This window comes from Leucoraja erinacea, chromosome 2 (genome assembly GCF_028641065.1).
Source record: "Leucoraja erinacea ecotype New England chromosome 2, Leri_hhj_1, whole genome shotgun sequence".
Taxonomy (NCBI): Eukaryota; Metazoa; Chordata; class Chondrichthyes; order Rajiformes; family Rajidae; genus Leucoraja; species Leucoraja erinaceus.
Genome location: NC_073378.1, coordinates 111,495,883 through 111,517,253, shown reverse-complemented (window position 1 = coordinate 111,517,253; position 21,371 = coordinate 111,495,883). Strand labels below are relative to the sequence as shown.

Sequence of the window (21,371 nt, the reverse complement as noted above, 5' to 3'; positions counted from 1 at the left end):
CATGTAGCTCTAGAAGCTCTTGTCAAATAGTTGTATAAAAGTCTTCTTCCCATTAGAAGTCAGGTACTAGTTCAAACCAACCACCAATGTGAGGTGTTGACCCTCCAAGAACCTGGATATGGTGTCACGTTCTCATGTGAATGACCAAATTTACTGCTATGCCAAATTCAATCTTCCGTAATTTGCACCAAACCCTATCAGCCATTGACTACAATATCAAGTCTTTAATATATCTTCCACACCACCTACTACTACTATAATAAGGCTCAAATAATGCATCCGCATAAACCCGCTGCCTATACCGAACAGGCACATTGTGCGGGTTAACCACGCACACGCAGGATCTGAAGCAATAGCACAAATGGCACAAATCTCAACCCATCAGAGGAGAGAATGCCGGCTGGTTTCAGATCATTGCATATATTATGATCATTTTTACTCTAGTCATTTGCATCTCATTTCCTTTCATTTTGCTATCTATTCTGTTTCAAGGTGGATAGTTCAAACATGCAACGCTTCCATGCTGTCACCCTACCTTTTGTACTTTTACATCTTAAATGAACCAAGAACCCACATTCGCAGACACACTTTTTAAAGTGCTCTACTGTTATTTCTTTTATAATGGACTAAAATTAAGTTTCTTCACCACCGATTTCAGGCTAACCTGTCTATAATTCCCTTTTCTTGTCTCTACCATCTTTTAAAATATTTGTGTTACATTAGTCATCGTCCATTCTGTTGGAACCGTTCCAGAGTCTAAAGAATGACCAGTAATGCATTAATTATTTCTATAATCACTTCCGTTAACATTCAGAATGCAAAATATAGGGCCCTGGGGATATATTGATCCATGAAACCTCCAGTTTCACCTCGCATCATTTCTCTACCATTACTGATATTATTTTGTTCTTTCTTTTTTTATAGAGCTATGGGTCAGGTAAATAGGCCATTTAGCTCAACTCACCCAAATCAACCAAATTAACTAAATGAGCAATCCCAATTCCCTGCACCTGGCCCCTATCCCATCCATCGAAACCATTCCTATCCACGTATCTATCCTGGTGTCTTTTGAATGTTGTAATTGGCTACCAATTCCACTGGCAGCTTGTTTCACATACATTTTATCTATTACTCTAATTATTTTATAATCCTCTGTTAGGTCCCGCCTTAGCCTCCTACACTCTATGGTAAAATAACCCAGACTATCCTGATAACTAAAACCCTCCAAATCTGCTAACATTCTCATAAATATTTTTTGCTCAGAAATTATTCCTATAGCAGCGCGACCAGAATAGTACTCCACATGTGGCCTAACCAATGTCTTGTGCAGCTGTAACCCAACTCCTATATTCAATACCATAACTGATGAAGGCAAGCATACTAATTACCTTCTTCACTACCCTCTCTAGATGTGTCACCACCTTATAGGAACTATTTAACTGCACCACAATATCTCAATGTTTTACCATACACAATGCAGGAAGACTGGAGTGTGGCTAATGATGTCCCTCTATTTAAGATGGGCTGCAAGATATATGTGCGATATATCTTCCTGAAGCCTCCCTTTCTCATAGCTCACTCTGCCATTTGGAAAATCAGCAAAGCTGAGTACACTACACTTGGTCTCCTCCTCTAAATCACTGATATAGATTGTGAAAAGCAAGAATCGCAGAACCAATCCCTGCAGCAGCCTCTCATTAATTCAAAGCCATCCTAACATTGCTGACTAAAATGCACTGATCTGACCAGTGCTTTAGAATTAACATCAACTTTCCATTGAATGGAATACAGAAGCTACCTCCAAATCTTTGGAGAAACTACAATGTGCAATGATATATAATCGTGATGTTGTTTGTTACAAAAAACTTGCATCATGGTTCATTGAAGGGAAGAAATGCTTTTACAGTATTTATCTTATGTAAATTTCTCATGTGATTTGAATATATTTTTAATAAAAACTTTACCTTTCACTGTAAGGACAGCGGATGTTTTCTTATCTCCAGCATCAAATGTTATATTACCAGAATCTTTGACTGAAAGTTTTTTAACAGTTAAAGTATGATAGCCATTCTCCAGTGCTTTGATTTCATTCACGTCGTTGGTATGGAGAGGTGTTTTATCCAAGGACCACTGTACATTAGTATAATCTGATGGTGATATCCGGCATTTAAATGTTGCCAGTTCTCCTTCAAAGACTTCAACATCTTCAAGATCTTCAACCATTTGAACTTTCTGACCTGTAATTAGTACATAAGAATTGCATACTTTCTTCCATTGCAGGAGGACCAGGAGGAGGAGCAAGTTAGAATTCTTCCTAGATTTAAATCTAACCCATACTGATGAAATGAAGATATTCTCTCTTTGATGTTATTAGTAAAACAAGTGTCAACATAGTTTTCAAACAACGTAAGTACACAGCACTGCAATTTTTTCACAGATGTCATTAGCTGAAATGTTATGTACCTCCATGCAATTTATTATTTTGGAGAGATTGTATAGGAACCTTTCAATCTCTATATTCTTGTACATCAAACTTTTAGTCCTTAGGTTAAATGTTTAAATCTTAAATATTAAAGTGGGCAGGACCCTCGAGTTGTTCACACAGTGACAACACACCTGTGACGCGCAATGCCTTTTGATGGATATGCTTGATGTTGCACAGTTAATTCCTTGGATTAAGTAAAATGGGGATCTTGGCCAACACACAAAAAATTCCTGCTAGCCTGTAACATCTTAAAGCTGAGGTACAGCATGCACTTCCTTGAATTTGAAGGCAGTAAATGTCCATTATGATGGCTTCTAAATTGTTGGACGGTGCTCTAGAAGATTAATGGGCATTGAAGATATATCCAACAGTTGAGAAAAGGGTGTCCGCTACTATGCCAGGTACCAACAGTCTAAGATTAATATACAATCAATGATTGGCTCTTAATTCGCTGAACAATGCACAATAAAAATAGATAAATAACCTGAATAAGGATGTTTACGATAAGACTTACATTCATTGTATTACTGTCATTGTCAGTGCTACCTTACATCATGTTACCTTAACCTAATCAATAATCTCAAATGCCATGTTTCTGTTTTCATTTCATTTAATCAATTCAACATTACAGTCCTTCCTTCTGTTGTTGCTGCCAAGTATTGACAACACCATTCTGTTTACCATTATCTTGCATATTTCAGATGCTTTGCCATTGTACTTGAGATAATATTCTAGGTCCTCTTACAAATGCATGCTTGGGATTGGTTGGGGAAATGATGGGATACAATTATGTTGCAGGTCTTCCCGCTGCTAATTATGATTGGTCCAGGAGAGGGGCCTCGCCAAAGATGTTTAATTTACCTGGGAATAATGTTTCTTATGTTATTAATGTTAACAGAAACAGAAGTGTTTCCCCCTAAGTGCTTTGTGTCGAAACTATGTTATGTACTATTGTATGATTGGGTTAGGGAACTGTCATTCAAAGTAAAGTAATGTATCCTTTATTGTCATTCAGACATTTCAGTCTGAACGAAATTGTATACCTTGCAGTCATAAGATAGAATAAAATAATAAAACACACACTTAACACAGTTTAACATCCACCACAGTGAGTCTACCAGGCACCACCTCGCTGTGATGGAAGGCAAAAGTCTTAAAGTCCTTGTCTCTTCCCTCCTTATTCTCCCTCTGCCTTGAGGCGATCCAGGCTTCCGATGTTGGGACCCCGCCGGGTGATGGTAAGCCCAGCGGCCGCATCCGAGCTCCGCGAACGGGCCTGTTCAAACTCCGCGGCCCCGGGCGGTCGAAGCTGCCACCCTCCAGTGCAGCGGACAAAGCTGTCGTTGCGGGAGCTCCGGGGAACTGGTTACCAACCTGGAACCTGTGAGCTCCTGACGATGTCGTCCACTGGGCGCGTGGCGGAGCCTCTGAGGCTTCGGTCGGGTCCCCGCCGCCATAACGCCACCATATCCCCTAAGTCGGCCAGCCTCGCGTTGGAAAGTCCTGGCTCTGCCTCCGGAGCCTCGAGGTCGGTCCCAGTTGGAGGCTGCCAGCTCCGCGATTAGGCCTCAGTGCAGACGGAGACGGGGGATATGACAAGAAAAGGTCGCATCCCCACGGAGGAGACTAAAAACAGTTTCTCCCACCCCCCCACACTTACACAACTAAAATAAACGAAATAAACTAAGCAACAGGACAAACAAAAACAAAAAAGACAGACGGACTGCAGGTGAGCCTCGATAGAATGGTGACTATGGGTGTGATTGACCCCATCGCTGACCCATCGGATTTGGTCTCGACCATGGTAGTAGCAACGAAAAAGAATAAGGAAGAAATACGGATTTACATCAATCCCAAAGATTTAAACACTGCCATTAAACGGCCACACTATCCGATGCGCACGGTGGATGAGGTTGCAGGGCAAGGCAACTGTATTCACAGTTCTAGATGCCAAGAGTTCATTCTGGCAGATTCTTCTGGATCACAATTCCTCCAAGTTAATCACCTTCAGCACACCCTTTGGACATTATAAATGTCTTCGTATGCCATTTGGCATAAGCTCTGCAAATTAAGTATTTCAACACTTTATGTAGCGATCTTACAATTCTTACCTTCAGCGGCGCTGCAGTTCTGCCACTGGTCCTGTGCGCGACTTTGGAGCCTTTGAGGGAGGGGGCGGGATTTATGTACTGCCTATCGGAGGCGGACTTCCTCGGGCCGCTTGTTGCTGATGACAAATCGATCTGACTCCCGTTCGCACTATATATATATATTTTTTAAATCGCTGGACAATTTAATATTTGGCTTAAAATAAAAAGTGACTTCTAACGCCCTCAACGTGGCGGATCACAAGAACGGGACGAAACAAATTGTAAGTTGTGTATTTTACATATAATCTTGCTTCTCTGCATGGCTTTAATCTAATTTTACGTTGCGAAAATGTGATTTTGGGCCCATACGAACCGCAGTGTTTTTCCTGCCGATATGGAGTTCAAATTCACCGCAACCGCAACGTTCCAATCTATCGCGTTCCAGAAGCAAGATTAAAATGCCAATTTTTTTGGACAATCATGTCATAAGCCGTCCAAATTTTCTATATTTTGTGTTATTCTCTCTCCATGATCATTATTTTTAAACTAAACATTCACAACAGTTTGAGTCGCATCTTTGTGCAAAAAACAATAATTTTGATTAAATTTTGAGAGGATGTTTCTGGATTAATTTATGGGAATTAAACATTAAATTCCTTCCATATGGCATATAAATTCATGACAGTGAGATTTAAAAATCATGTTATATTGTGAATTCCTGTGTGAATGGGATTAGTTTGTTATTTGGATACTTGGGCTATTTTAAAAAAAAAAATCATTTTCTTAAGAAATGGAATCTACAGGACAATGTTAATGGGAAAGTAGAGGGCAGAAAGGCATGTCATGTGTGGTTTGAAGAGCAAAAACTTGTAGTTTACAATGCCAACATTTGAAAAGTTGAGGAAAAACAAGGTGTACAGAGTTGCTTATTGGTTACAATCCGAGGAGTATGTTGATGCTACTGATTATGATATGCCAATGTACTATACGGACTTATGGCGTCCGCACGATCCCCCTCATCTTTGGCTCTTGCCATTTCATCTGGCTGTTCACCGCTGCCGACATGTCCCAGCTGTTTTGATGGACGCCGATTTTCTGCCGGCTCATTCGCTGTTAGTTGATGTTCGTTCGTCTTCCCTTTTGATTCTGTGCCTCTGGTTCTGGGGGGTGTCCTGTGGCAGTCCCTAGTGGTTAGCCACTCGTGTTGCGAACCCTCGGCTCTGAGGGTTGGGTCATGAGACTCGGTATGGCAGCAAGAGCAGGTCATGGGTCCCCCTTGGAGTATATATATACCGCTGGTAATGCCCTTGCCCTTTGTTGTCGTTCTGAGAGCTGTTTTGTGTTAACTTAATAAAGATCTCTTTGTTTGACAACACGTGTCTCGCTATAAAATGCAACTTGCACTATCCACTTCAACAACCAATACTTGCAATTCAATAAATAATCCCACATACGTTAACATAGCATAACAATTTAAAAACTAGCCTACAACCATGTTTGATTACACTGCTATATAAAATAAAACAATTGTTGCAAATTGACAAACAGCAGTCTCTTAAAAGGTATACACCCAGACCTTAGTGGGAGCATCTCGCAGGAGCAACAAGATGTTTTTGAAAATGAGCACTGTGATATTTAGGCAGGAAGAATAATATAAAAACTATTTTTGGAAGCATTAAAGATATCACTCTTTTATATTTCAAATCGTTGTCTGCAAAGTTGTTTTCCAGCGGGTAAGGTTAACAGGTTAACATATATATGACAGATGATTCAGTAGTTTTCAATGCTATTTGTTTTATAGTTCAGCAATTGCCAAATGAAGAAATAAAGGACTGTTATTGCAGAACAGGATTGTGGAAACATTTGGGTAACTTATCCTCGGAATCACCGACTGTAGGATATTATTCTTCCATTCTTTCTTTCACATTACCAAAGGATTTAAGGAGTTCCTTCTGCCATTTCTCTTCTGTATTCCATGTGAAGAAAATTACCCACAATTATTGTGGTTATACTAAATGGAACCTCCGACCTAACCACAGCACCCAAAGTCTCATATCATATTTCGGGCTTCCAGAGTATCAACAAATATACAAGAAGCAGCAGTCCTTTTCCCACTAAAAGAATACTTATATTCATTAATTAGTGGAATTGTCTATTGTTTATTGAATTGTGGAGAAATAATAACGTGCAGGATGAATAAATCTAAGGCAATCATCAGTAACTAGCCGCAGATATGACAGAACTGATGGTTACATGCATGCTTGAAACAAAACCCAGCAACTAATCAGAGCTCTCTCATATTCACTGCTGGTTTCTATTCTACTAGTTTGCACCTTTTGGTTCTGATTTTTTTTTAAAGCATAGGCTGCTTGCTTGAAATATTTCCGAACAACCAAATGAGAGATTCTGTAAATATTAATGTAGTGTCGTGAAACCAATTTAAGGCAAAGAAGTTAAGAGTTAGGATTTTCAGAGACAAAATGAACAACTAGACCAGCTTGCATTAGAAAGCTGTCTAGGTACGCTATTTCAGTTTGACTAAAGAGCCTCACCGTGTACTTCTCAGACCGATCAAGGAATCACTGCAACACTTCAACTGCATGGTGGAGAAGGTTATGTTCAAGTGGCCTTCCCATTCCTTTGTCTCTTCACATGCTTAGTTAATGTCAGTCAATAGCCTGTTGAGGCTGTTGTTCATGCAATTAAATTAAAGTGCCAAGAATGTCTTCTACCATAAGCAACATGCACATTAACAGCCTTTAAATAATATAATGGTACAGAAAATGCAAATTTCAAAGAGAAAACACCTGTGGTAATTCAAAAAGAACTATAGTAACCAGATACCCACAATCCTGTTGTTTATAGTGCATCCTTTATTCTCTGGAGGCAAAACTTTCATCTTTGCTCAATTTTAGAATCAGATTAGTAACCTATTATTACATCGGCCCCTTATTTGCATGCAGGTTATAAAGTCTTCTCACAGCTAGCTGGCTGGATGTGCAGAAACACGACTAGAATAACCAACAACCAGCTGATGTCAATAATGATCAGGCAACATGTATCCCAAAATGATTTTATTTTCCACATTTAGACGCGTTAGAAATAAAATCATTCCTTTTAGCCTTCTTGAGCTTATATTAAAAAACTATTCATTAAAGACATATTCTAGATGGATGTGTACAAGTCAGTGGTCAGATGAATCAGGAGGTTAAAAAAGTGTCAACTAGATGCCCAAATTGCATTAACGCATAAGCTACCCACGATCTACATTTATTCATCGGGTGATAGGTGGGAATATTGATAAGAAATTGGGGAATGGGTTGGGATAGTTGAGGTTATTATCCAAAAGTCCTTTTTCAGCAGCTTTCAAGAATTACTTTAAGGTCAAGATTGTGTTTGAGGCTTGCTCTGTGTGAGATTCATTTATGCCTTAGGATTCTGATTTGCATGATACGATGACCACCAACCATTGCCAGCAAAAGTTAGGGAATAGATTGAAGAAAATCAGCCCTGGGATTTGGAAATTTGTACTTTTTATCCCATACAATGAAAGTTATGATTAGAACAAATTAATAGTGAAGAAGACTCAGGCAAGACAAAGATAATTAGATTTCTCACTGACCAAAAGCATTTGCCATTTACACAGGAACTGTCAAATGTTAACGTGATGTATTAAGTATACAATATTTAGAACCATAGGGTTGTACAGCATAGAAACTGACATTTCGGCCAAGCTAATTTTTTTACCCATCTAGACTAATCGCATTTCTCTGCACTAGGTCCATATCTTTACATGCCTATTCAACTGCATGTCTACATATATTTAAAACATATTGTTGTATCTGATTCACCATGTCATTTGGGAATGATTTCACATATTAACCACACTCTGAAAAATAAAACTTTTCCCTCAAATTCCCTTCATAACTCCACTCACCTTGAACCTATGCCCTCTTGTTTTTGATACCCCTATCATTGGAAAATATTCAGTAAAAGTGTATAATCTAATGACAAATATTAACAAAGTCAACTTTAGGTGATTGAAATTGGAAAATAGGTTCATTAGTCTCAAAAGTTCTCAAGTTTGATACTGTGTTCCAGTAAATATTTCAATAAATTCAAGATTCCCTTCTATTCCTAAACACTCAAAAAGATGATTTAATTGCATTAAGAAATAATTGTCTATCTTGTTGCAAATATTTTCAAAAATGTTAAGCTTTTCTAAATTTGCTGAACAGAATTTGATTGAAGAAACTTGGATGGGGTGGAATTTGTGAAATATGTTCAGGAAAGCTTCCTTGGACAATATGTAGAGGGCATTTTGGAAAGTCAAATCCGGGCAGGACCTTCACAGTGAATGGCAGGGCTCTGGGAAGTGATGTAGAGTGGAGGGATCACGGAGTACAGGTACATAGTTCCTTGAAAGTGGCATCACACAGAGGTAGACAGGGTGGTCAAGAAGACTGTCAGCACATTGGCCTTCATCAGTCAGGGTGTTGACTATAGTAGTCGGGATGCTATGTTACAGTTGTACAGGACGTTGGTGAGGCCATATTTGAAGCATTGTGATCCATTTTCGTCAACCGGTTATAGAAAATATTTTTTTAAACTGGAAAGCGTGCAGAAAATATTTACGGGGATGTTGCCGGGACAAGGGCCTGAGTAACAGAGAGAGGTTGAGCAGGACTTTATTCCTTGGAACAGGAGGATAAGGGGTAATCTTATAGAGGTGCATAAGATCATGAGAGGATTAGATAGGGTAAATGCAGTCTTTTACCCAGAATAGGGGAATCAAGAACCAGAGGACATAGGTTAAAGGTTTGGGAGGAAAGATTTAATAGGAACCTGAGGGGCAATTTTTTTTTTTAACATAAATGGTGGTGGCTGTATTGAAACAGCTGTCAGAAGGGATAGTTGAAGCAGGTACTATCACAGCATTTAAAAGACACTTGGACAGGTATATGGATTGGATAGGTTTCGAAGGATATGGGCCACATGCAGGCAGGTGGGACTAGTGTAGATGGAGCATGTTGGTCGACGTGGGCAAGTTGGGCCCAAGGACCTGTTTCCATACTGTATGACTCTATGCTGCTAAACATAGTCAACCAAATAAATCTCGATTGTAAATATACAATTCAAATACATGAAATAAAGGTAATACCAGTTAATAACCACTGGTAAAAATGGAAGATAATTAAGCATTTACTTTAACTGTTAATTAATAACAGTATATTTTCCTCCCTTGAATGATTATGTTTTATATAATTTCAAAACAATAAATTAAAACCGAGTATTATATTGGGGCCAATGAAACTATTTCTTGAGGTGGACCTTAACAATATTTAAACTTCTATACATTATGTAATTTTACTGGATCATGAATAATGGGTGTTGGCACATGAAAATTGTTAAAAGTTTCTATATTAATTAGTAATGTAAACACGATAAAACAATTTATGGAATACAAATGGTCCAGACCTGCAACCGACAGCAGAGCTCTTGACTGTGCGTTACCAATGTCACACGTGTAGTGGTCACTATCATTTTTCTCAAGCTGATTAATTTTAAGGCTTAGTAAAATGCCTTCCCGTTTCATCTCATACTTCTTGCTTGGCTTTATTTCTGCCATTCCTTTTCTCCAGACAGTCTTGTCTGCTGGCTGCTCAGTTTCACACTCAAAAATTACGAATCCATTCTCTTCAGTTTTAATGTCATGTAATTCTTTGGTAAATCGATTTACTAGTTCTGGATAAGATGTAAAAATACAAACATATTCACAAATAAAATAACTTAAAATTACATAGATAAATATAGGTTAAGTACTAAGATGATACAGGGTAATTCTGCATTCCTAGCTGGGAGATACGATGATATCGAGTACATTTTTGAAAATAGTGAAAGCATGGCCTATACATCTTAAAAAACAGGCCCATTGCCACTTTTGGTAGATGTTGATAAAACCCGATGCCTGCACTGCGGCTTCCTCAATTCTATAATGTTAATAATATTCAAAACCTTTCCCTTGGTTCTTTATAAGCAAGCAAGCTGGCAACTCCCTACTCATTAGCAAAACAACCGTGTAACCGATTGGGCAAAAACATGGGCAAAGGTGAATAATAATATGGAAATATCTCACCTAGAATTTTAAACCTTATTTTAACGAACATTTGAAATCCTGTCAATGTGTTTGAAAAAATGTAAATGCAAATTACCATCTGAATCAAGGTGCTATATAACAACATGATTTTAATCAATTAGACAAGATTGAAAAAGAGACACCTTATAATGCATACTTCCAAATAGCGAACACAGACATAAATGTTTACAATGGCATGTTATTCAAAATCAGTTCCTGTGTTGTACTATTCTATGTTCTATGTTTAGTGAATGGTGATTCTTGATTGAATGATAATTTGTAATATCCTAACCACATACAGATATTAATAAGAAATAAAGTATATGAATCTAAAAACTTTTTTTTACCTTTTACAGTGACAGTAGCTTTAGTTTTAGAATTCTCTGCTCTGCATTCGTATTCTCCAGAATCTTTTGTAGTGGCTTGACGGATTGTCAATTGGTTTACAATTCCATGCTGAGATACTTCATACTTAGTGCTCTTTCTAATTACTTTGCTATCCTTAAACCACTTTAATGAAGAATCAGGCTTTGACGATTCACAGGACAGTACAATCTCTTCACCTGCTATTGCCACCTTGTCCTCAAGTTTCTTTATGATTTCTGTTGTTTTTTCTGAAACATAAAAATCAATATTCTTACTTTTTAAATCTTTACATAGGGCCCTAGATTTCGGTTGTTTTTTTCTGAAACATAAAAATCAATATTCTTACTTTTAAAATGTTTACATAAGGCCCTTTTTAACAGTTATATGTGTTTGTTACCTTCTCCAGGAAATTAACATTCCTCTGCAAAGATATGGCAAGAGGTTTGACTAAGTTTTTTTACAATGTCTCTTAGTAGCTTTCCCTTGAGAAGCGAGTAAGGTTATTCATAAAAAAGTTGTTCCCAGCCCTCTACAAGCAAATCTTGTACAGTCTAGGAAAACTGGAAAGATAGGAAATAATAACGTGGACAATGGGGTGGTCAGAAAAATAGATACACGAGGAACCAGAGATGCTGGAATCCAAAATAAAAAACAATTTGCTGGAGGAATTATCGTTGCTCAGGTCAAAACCCTGCATCATATCACAAAAATAGCCTGCAGTATATTATCACTAATCTTTCATTCTGAAAGAGCTAATAAGTTAACTTATTATGGTGGTGCAATTTTTTCTCCATATGAACAGTATGAATGAAATTAGACTACTTAGTTTAATAAAAGATCAATTGTTCATTTCTGAACATTTCAGAATCATTGTCTGAAGAAGGGTCTCGACCCGAAACGTCACCCATTCCTTCTCTTCAGAGATGCTGCTTGACTTGCTAAGTTACTCCAGCAGTTTGTGTTTACCTTCAATTTAAACCAGAAGGGGGGAGATGAGTGTGTGGCCAGGTTGGTGTGGGGCCTTGATGATGCTGTCAGCCTTTTTGAGGCAGCAACTGTGATAGATCCCCTCAATGGTAGGGAGGTCAGAGCCGATGATGGACTGGGCAGTGTTTACTACTTTTTGTAGTCTTTTCCGCTCCTGGGCGCTCAAGTTGCTGAACCAAGCCACGATGCAACCGGTCAGCATGCTCTCAACTGTGCACCTATAGAAGTTCGAGAGAGTCCTCCTTGACATACCGACTCTCCGTAATCTTCTCAGGAAGTAGAGTCGCTGATGTGCTTTCTTAATAATTGCATCCGTGTTCTCGGACCATGAGAGATCTTAAGAAATATGCACAACCAGGAATTTGAAGTTCTTGACCCTCTCCACCATCGACCCGTTGATATAAACGGGACTGTGGGTCCCCATCCTACCCCTTCCAAAGTCCACAATCAGTGCCTTGGTGTTGAGGGCCAGGTTATTGTGCTGGCACCATTTGGTCAGTCAGTCGATCTCACTTCTATACTCTGACTCGTCCCCATCAGTGATACGTTCCACAACAGTGGTGTCGTCAGCGAACTTGATGATGGAGTTCGCACTATGACCGGCTACACAATCATGAGTATAGAGTGAGTACAGCAGGGGGCTGAGCACGCAGCCTTGAGGTGCTCCCGTGCTGATTGTTATCGAGGCTGACACATTTCCACCAATACAAACAGTCTGTGGTCTTTGAATGAGGAAGTCGAGGATCCAATTGCAGAGGGATGCGCAGAGACCCAGATCTGAGAGCTTGCTAACCAGCTTGGACCAGCTGTGAAAAGAGTATCTCTCACATGCAAAAACTTCAGGCATCTAGGAATTCATATTATACTGTAGTTCTTGTATTAACAAACCTGGTATTTGCAGTTGTTTTATCAACTACATAGAGTTTATTCAATGGTTATTTACTTCCAGTACTCACTGCAACATGGAAGAATAGTATTGGGTCAAAGCAAGGCAATCCCACCGGGCCCAATCCCCCTCTCCTTATTTCCTTGTAGCCCATTGACTTGTTCTCTTTCTCATGCCCATCAAATTTCCCATGATTATTTTGCTACTTACTAGGAATAATAATTTAGTGTGGCCAATTAGCCCATCAAAACATTTTTGCAATATGGGAGGAAAATGCAGCACCTGAGGAATCCCACGCAATCAGGCAGAAAACATAAAAACCCCATACAGTGTACTCCCATGGTCAGGATAAAACCCCGGTTCCTGGAACATTAGGCAATAGTGCTATATGTTGTGCCACCTTGCTGCTTGCTCAGATAGTCACTAAAATGTTAATTATATAAATAGTGATGATTTCAGATCATACCTTTGACCATCAAAGAAGCCTTTGACTTGAGATTTCGTACATAGAAAACAACTTCGCCTGCATCCTGCAGAGTGGTGCCCTTAATGCTAAGTAAATATTTTCGACCAATATTAAATGCCTCAAATCGTTCATTGCCTTTCACTAACAGTCCATTTACCGTCCAGTAATATTCATCAATACTTTCATGAGAAAGTATGCATTCAAAAGATCCACTTTCTCCTTCTTTAATCTCTGTGCTCTTTAGCCGTTTTGTGATACCAATGTTTAGCTCTGTAACAAAGTGAAAAAATGAGAATATTTAAAATGAGAAGCATACATGTTATTATTGATTGCTCCATTGGGCAATGGGTATCAAAAATATTAGGTAAAAGGGATAGAGTAAAATCCTATTGGATAATACTTTGGAACATTTTAATAATGCTCTTTCCTAAGCCAAATACAATGCAAATAGAGATAGACATTTTTATTAGACATATGTGATCATGCTATTGGTGTTAGCAAACAATACATTTTATAATACAATTGATATTTAGTTATGCAGATTTCCACAGGCACAATATGGGGGCATTATTTTAATTAGTGGCACATGACAATGCAGAATTTTGTTCTCTCAGATAGTTTGTTTGCATAAAATATCAGAAAAAATAAGGAACTGAAACAATATGTTTGTGGGATTTTGTTACCAGAAAAAATATGGGGGAAAAAAGCAGTGAGTAAAACCAATCAAGAATGTTGTTTGCTCCCCTACCTCCCCATCGCCCAATTTACCAACCTTTTAATTTATACATTTTTAGCGAAACAAAGTGCACACCAGATTTAATTCTAATTCCATGAGCTTCATACACTGTATTTTCTTAAATTAGTGTTTGATGTACCCTTACTACTTCATATACTTGTACATTGAGCTGCATCATTACTGAGCAACCAATAAGGCAGACAAGAAGAGCTCGTTATCTCATATTTTGCTTTTCTCTTAAAGATAATAATAATGCCTTATTATGTTAAAAAAAAAAGTATCCCCAGACCCGACAGTCACTGTGAATGTTATGCCAGAGTAAGTATAAATCCTTTTAAAAGATCATTTCTGAGAATGCCTTTCCCAAGTAGCCATCCACCTTTAAGTACATTTTAATAAGTAGTGTCAGGTCATTGACATTTTACATCTACAGTCCAGACTCGCCCCACAGGACTACTGAGTATAGAACTGCATCCATTAGACTGGAACTAGCTTCAATTATATATATTTTTCATCGGAGATCGATCAAAAAAGCCAATTATCAGTATATAATTAATAACCAATGGTAATACATACCTTGTATGGTGACTTTAGCACTAGCTTTATCACTGCCTATGTCACAAGTGTACACTCCAGCGTCACTTTTATTCAAGTCATGTACTATAAGACAAAGTGTTTTTCCAGCCTGCAGTAGTTCATATTTGTCACTTGAACCAAGAACTACGTCATCTTTTTTCCACATGGGATTGACCTTAGTGTTAGATACTTCACACTCCAGTGTAATCATTCCTCTCTCTTCCCCATTAATGTCATCCAATGGTTTCATGAAGACCACGGGCTTTTCTGCATTGAGAGACAGAAAAAATATTTATTTTCAAAATTCCCGGAAGGGTTAAAAATCCATCTTGCATAATCGACTTTTGAAATCAGGTTAGTTTAGTTTAGAGATACAGTGCAGAACCAGGCCCTTCAGCCCATGGAGTCAGTGCCAACCAGTGATCCCTGCACACCAACGCTATCCTACACACACTAGGGACAATTTACAATTATACCAAGCTAATTAACCTACAACCCTGTACGTCTTTGGAGTGTGAGAGTAAACCAGAGATCCTAGAGAAAACCTATTCAGGTCAAGAGGAGAACCTACAAACTCTGTACAGACAGCACCCGTAGTCAGGATTGAACCCGGGTCTCTAGTACTATAAGGCAGTACCCCATTCCAAAAAACCAAACTGCCTCCTTACTGTGTCATTACAATTCCATAATTCTATTTAAGTTCCTCCTTTTGATCACTAGCACCAATAACATGACTCATTAAATTACTTTAATTTTAGACAATAGACAATAGGTGCAGGAGTAGGCCACTCGGCCCTTCAAGCCAGCACCGTCATTCAATGTGATCATGGCCCGTTCCTGCCTCCTCCCATATCCCCTGAATCCGCTATTTTTAAGAGCCCTATCTAGCTCTGTTGAAAGCATCCAGAGAACCTGCCTCCACCGCCCTCTGAGGCAGAGAATTCCACAGACTCACCACTCTGTGAGAAAAAGTGTTTCCTCTTAAACTGTGGCCCCTGGTTCTGGACACCCCCAACATCGGGAACATGTTTACTGCCTCTAGCGTGTCCAAACCCTTAACAATCTTATATATTTCAATGAGATTCCCTCTCATCCTTCTAAACTCCAGAGTGTACAAGCCCAGCTGCTCCATTCTCTCAGCATATGACAGTCCCGCCATCCCGGGAATTAACCTTGTAAACCTATGCTGCACTCCCTCAATAGCAAGAATGTCCTTCCTCAAATTATAGGAACAAAACTGCACACAATACTCCAGGTGTGGTCTCACTAGGGCTCTGTACAACTGCAGAAGGACCTCTTTGCCCCTATATTCGATTCCTCTTGTTATAAAGGCCAACACGCCATTCGCTTTCTTCACTGCCTGCTGTACCTGCATGCTTACTTTCATACTGATGTACAAGGACCCCCAGATCCCGTTGGACTTCCCCTTTTCCCAACTTGATGCTATTTAGATAGTAATCTACCTTCCTGCTTTTGCTACCAAAGTGGATAACCTCACATTTATCTGCATTAAACTTTACCTGCCATGCATCTGCCCACTCCCCCCACCTGTCCAAGTCACCCTGCATTCTCATAGCATCCTCCTCACAGTTCACACTGCCACCCAGCTTTGTGTCTTCTGCAAATTTGCTAATGTTCCTTTGAATCCCTTCATCCAAATCATTGATGTATATTGTACATAGCTGCGGTTCCAGCACCGAGCCCTGCGGTACCCCACTAGTCACTGCCTGCCATTCTGAAAGGGACACGTTAATCCCTACTCTTTGTTTCCTGTCTGCCAACCACTTCCCTATCCATGTCAGCACTCTACCCCCAATACCATGTGCCCTAATTTTGCCCACTAATCTCCTATGTGGGACCTTATCAAATGCTTTCTGAAGGTCCATGTACACTACATCCACTGGCTCTCCCTTGTCCATTTTCCTAGTTACATCTTCAAAAAATTCCAGATGATTAGTCAAGCATGATTTCCCTTTCGTAAATCCATGCTGACTCGGGCCGAACCTGTTACTGCTATGCAAATGTTTGGTTATCTTTTATAATTGACTCCAGCATCTTGCCCACCACCAATGTCAGGCTAACTGGTCTATAATTTCCTGTTTTCTCTCTCCCGCCTTTCTTAAAAAATGGGATAAAATTAGCTACCCTCCAATCCACAGGAACTGATCCCGAGTCTATAGAACATTGGAAAATTATCACCATTGCATCCACGATTTCTAGAGCCACTTCCTTAAATACCCTGGGATGCAGACCATCAGGCCCTGGGGATTTATCAGCCGTCAGTCCCATCAGTCTATCCAACACCATTTCCTGCCTAATGTGGATTTCCTTCAGTTCCTCTGTCACTCCAGATCCTCTGGCCACAACTATATCAGGAAGATTGTTTGTGTCCTCCTTAGCGAAGACAGATCCAAAGTACCTGTTCAACTCATCTGCCATTTCCTTGTTCCACATAACAAATTCACCTTTTTCCGTCTTCAAGGGTCCAACTTTGGTCTTAACTAATTTTTTTCCTCTTCACATACCTAAAGAAATTTTTACTATCCTGCTTTATATTCTTGGCTAGCTTACCTTTGTACCTCATCTTTTCTCCCCATATTGTTTTTTTGGTATCTTCTGTTGTTCTTTAAACTTTACCCAATCCTCTTGCTTCTCGCTCATCTTTGCTACGTTGTACTTCTTCGCTTTAATTTTTGTACTGCCCCTGACGTCCCTTGTCAGCCCTGGTCGTCCCTTTCTCCCCTTGGAATATTTCTTCCTCCTAGGAATGAACTGATCCTGCACCTTCTGTATTATTCCTAGAAACACCTGCCATTTTTGTTCCACTGACATCCCTGCTAGTGTATCTTTCCAGTCAACTTTGGCCAGCTCCTCCCTCATGGCCCCATAGTCCCCTTTATTCAACTTCAACACTGACACCTCCAATCTACTCTTCTCCCTCTCCAATTGTAGATGAAACCTGACCATGTTATGGTCACTGCCTCCTAATGGCTCATTAACCTCGAGGTCCTTGATCATCTTTACCAATTTTAACTTCTATTTGAATAAAATTACAATATGAATGATTGGCAAACTTTATGAACTTAAGCATTTTCATTCTGTACAAACAATAACAATGCTTACCTCGTACATTCAGCTGTGCTGTTTCTGTCACATTTCTCACTTTAAACATAACTGTTCCTGTGTCTTCAAGCGTTACTCCTTTCAGAATTAATGTGTGTCTCTTTCCTTTCTTCTTTATCTCATTGAAATTATTCGAGAGCAAGGGGGTATCATTTAGATACCACTGTACTTCATCAATATCATGGGACAGCTCACATGAATATACAAGATTGCTTTCCTCCTCAGTATCTACATCTTCCAAATGTTTTGTTATTTCTATTTTCAAAGCTGCCAATATAAATACAGACAGTTAGTTTATCTTTTTACCTATATATACAGGTATGTATATATAGGTAAAAAAATATATATATAATTGTCAATCACTGCCATATACTTTAATTCCTTGCACAAGAGCCTCACGTTGATTCAGTGCCCGGGCCCTAGCAATCCCGACTGAACAGTGACAATATCTTTAATGGTGAAATGTTCCAAGCTTCACAGCAACATGAGCAAGCAAAATTAGATAAGGTAAAAATGTCATACAAAACGAAGAACAAAAATAGCATTGAGGAAAGATTTAAGGAGGAAAGTCCAGAGTTTAAATGCAATTGCGAATGATGGTGCACCTTAAATATGGGAGACTCAAAATAGACAGGACGGCGGGACAGCAACTGGTGCTGCAGACTCAACACTAGGAACTCAATTCTAATCCTGACCTTGAGTGTTGTCTCTTACCTTGAGTTTACCTCTTACTCAGTTTTTTCCCTCACCCCAAAGATGTGCAGGCCAAGTGGCTACTGCAAATGACTCATGAATAATCAAATAGAAATTAATCCACAGGGGAAATTTCAGGGACAAACAGAAGATTAGAATATGGTTATTGGGATTGCTCTACTGGAAACCAACATGGAGTCAAATTTCCATACTTCCTTAAAACAGAGAACTTCACCATTAAGCCCATTATGTCTAATCCAGCTCTGAGAAAAATCCTATCCATCCTAGCCCTCTACTTAGTCATAGAGCTACACAGCACACAAACACGTCCTTCTGTCCACCTTGCCCATGCCGACAGAAAGCTGGCAAATGGATATGAACAGAGACATCTTGATCTGCAGTCAAATGCTCCAACACTAAGCCTCACCCCACCACCAGGGGAGCCGCACAATTGGCAGCCCTGCCAACAGTCTGTCTGTTTTTTTGTCTTTTTTGTCTTAAATTTTAGTTTGTGTTAAAAGTTTGTGTAAATGTTCTCCCGTTTGTTTTATGTGGAGGGTGGGGGAGGGGGTCGGGGGACACTTTTTTTCAGTTTCTTACCTCACCGGAGATGCGGAGGAGGGGGGGGGGGATGTGGGGGAAGGGAGGGGGTGTGGGGCAGCTGGGGTGTGTGGGAGGGGGGTGTATGGTGGGGGGGGGTGTGTGGGGAGGGGGTGTGGGGGGGGGGGGGTGTGGGGAGGGGGTTGTGGTGGGGGGGGGGGTTTGGGAAGGGGGTATGTGGGCTCACCGGTTCCCGGCCCCGGCTCCGACCGCACTCACCACCTGTCGCGCTCACAGCCCTCCCCCGCCCACGAACACAGCCAGCCCCGACCTGCAAAACACAGCCCTCACTTCCCCCCCCCCCCCCCCCTTCAGCTTTATTCGTGGCGCCTTGATTGACAACAGGTGCAGGAAGGGGCATCGCCGTTCCAGCGAATAACAGACAAATAAAGTTCGTAATATTTCACCGATCGGAACAAAACTTGGTGCGCTTGGAGCACAGGAGAACGGTGAGTAAGGTGGCGAAAAAATCCTAGCTATATAGGGTAAATTTAAAAACGCAAACCGGAAGAGGACAAGATGAGAGTTTTAGTAATAGTATAGATGTTAATTATTTTTCTCTTCGCACAGAAGCGGCGTGACCTGCGTTGTATGTCGTCGTTTTTCTTATTTCATGAACATAAGTTGAAAATTCTTACCTTCAACTGTGAGTGTGGCTGTGGTCTGTGCATTACTAGATTTGCAACGATATTCACCAGAATCTTCAGGGATGAGATGTGAAATCATAAGCTCTGTCACATTCTTAGTTTGCATGAATTTGAATCGATCAGAAGATTCAATTAAGCTCAGGTCTTTGTACCATCTGACTACCTTGGGAGTAGGTGTGAACTCACAGCTCAAAGTAATAGACAAGGTCTTCTCTTCCACTGTAATGTTCTGTAGTTCTCTCACTACCTTTGATGGAGGCTCTGAAAAATTAGTTAATTTGCAATTATAGCAATTAACCAACAGCTTGTAATTATTCAATTTGTAAGTGATTCACAAGATAATGGCACAACGTGCATCTTTACATAGAGATTTGACCAAAAGCTTGGTTGGAGAGATGGATTGTTTAATATCTTTAGAAGAGGCGTTGAATGGGAGAACTTCAGGCCTGGACTTGTAACTACTGCTAATAATGGGGTGAAAGAAAACGGGTATAAGGAGATTAGAAAAGAGGCACTCAAGAGATCTCAAAGGGTTATAAGACTGAAGGAAATCACACATATAATAATCTCCACGTCCCAAGCCCATGGAGGATCTTGAAAATGGGAATTTTAAAATCAAGTTGTTCCCTGATTTTGAGTCAATGTACATATGCAAACATAGTGATGTTGAAAAAATATGATTTGTCGCTGAGTTTTGGATTAACTCAACTTTATGAAGTTAAATTTGAATCCAGCAGAAAGAACATTGGGATAATTTATTTTGGAAAAAACATGCACCATCTCAGTTTAGTTTAATATAGTTTAGAGATACAGCGTGAACACGCCTTTTGACACTAGGGACAATTTACAGAGGCCAATTAACCTACAAACCTGTACGTTTTTGGAATGCAGGAGGAAACTGGAGCATCCGGAGAAAATACACGTGGTTACAGGGAGAACGGGAGAACTCCGTATAGACAGCACCCAAAGTCAGGATCAAACTCAGGTCTCTGACACTATAAGGCAGTAACATTACTGCTGCATCACTGTGCCGCAGTTGTAAATGACTGAACCAGAGGTGGACAAAACATGGATATAAAAGCAGATAATCTAGGGCTAATGGGGAAGGATCAGTTGGAATCTTATTTTGGGATTATATTGGGTGGGTATACCTTAGTGTATCTAATCAAACATTGCTGCACTTATCACTGTTTTTAAAATTGCTTTGATAATAGAATAACAAAGTTTTGCCTTCTTTAATCCTAAGCATGTCAGTTCTTGCTTTAATTCATTATTCCTTCTTCAAATTATTCCATCTGAAGAAGGGTCCGAACCCAAAACATCACCTGTCCATGTTCTCCAGAGATGCTGCCTGACCTGCTGAGTTAATCCAGCATTTTGTGTCCTTTTTTGATTTAAACCCCATTGTTCTAAATTTAAAATCCTCCCATTTTTTGACTCAATTTAGAAGACAAACAGTGACAAATAGATTCAAAGTTGCTTTGAAGTTCTGATTTTTATTTCACCAATAGCTTGTCATGTTAGAAACTATGAACAACAGGGTTATGACAGCAAAGTACTAGATACTGTTGTAAAATATA

At 39.7% G+C, this 21,371-nt stretch overlaps 1 protein-coding gene across 1 annotated transcript in view; it reads right to left on the bottom strand.

Annotated features, from left to right (window-relative positions):
- LOC129706003 (obscurin-like) overlaps positions 1–21,371 on the bottom strand; it is a 395,075-nt gene that overhangs the window by 253,663 nt on the left and 120,041 nt on the right. Inside the window, 7 exon segments of the mRNA XM_055649977.1 lie at positions 1,965–2,237; positions 10,054–10,320; positions 11,059–11,325; positions 13,417–13,686; positions 14,729–14,995; positions 17,852–18,118; positions 19,783–20,052. Coding sequence (XP_055505952.1) covers positions 1,965–2,237; positions 10,054–10,320; positions 11,059–11,325; positions 13,417–13,686; positions 14,729–14,995; positions 17,852–18,118; positions 19,783–20,052 — 1,881 coding nt within the window.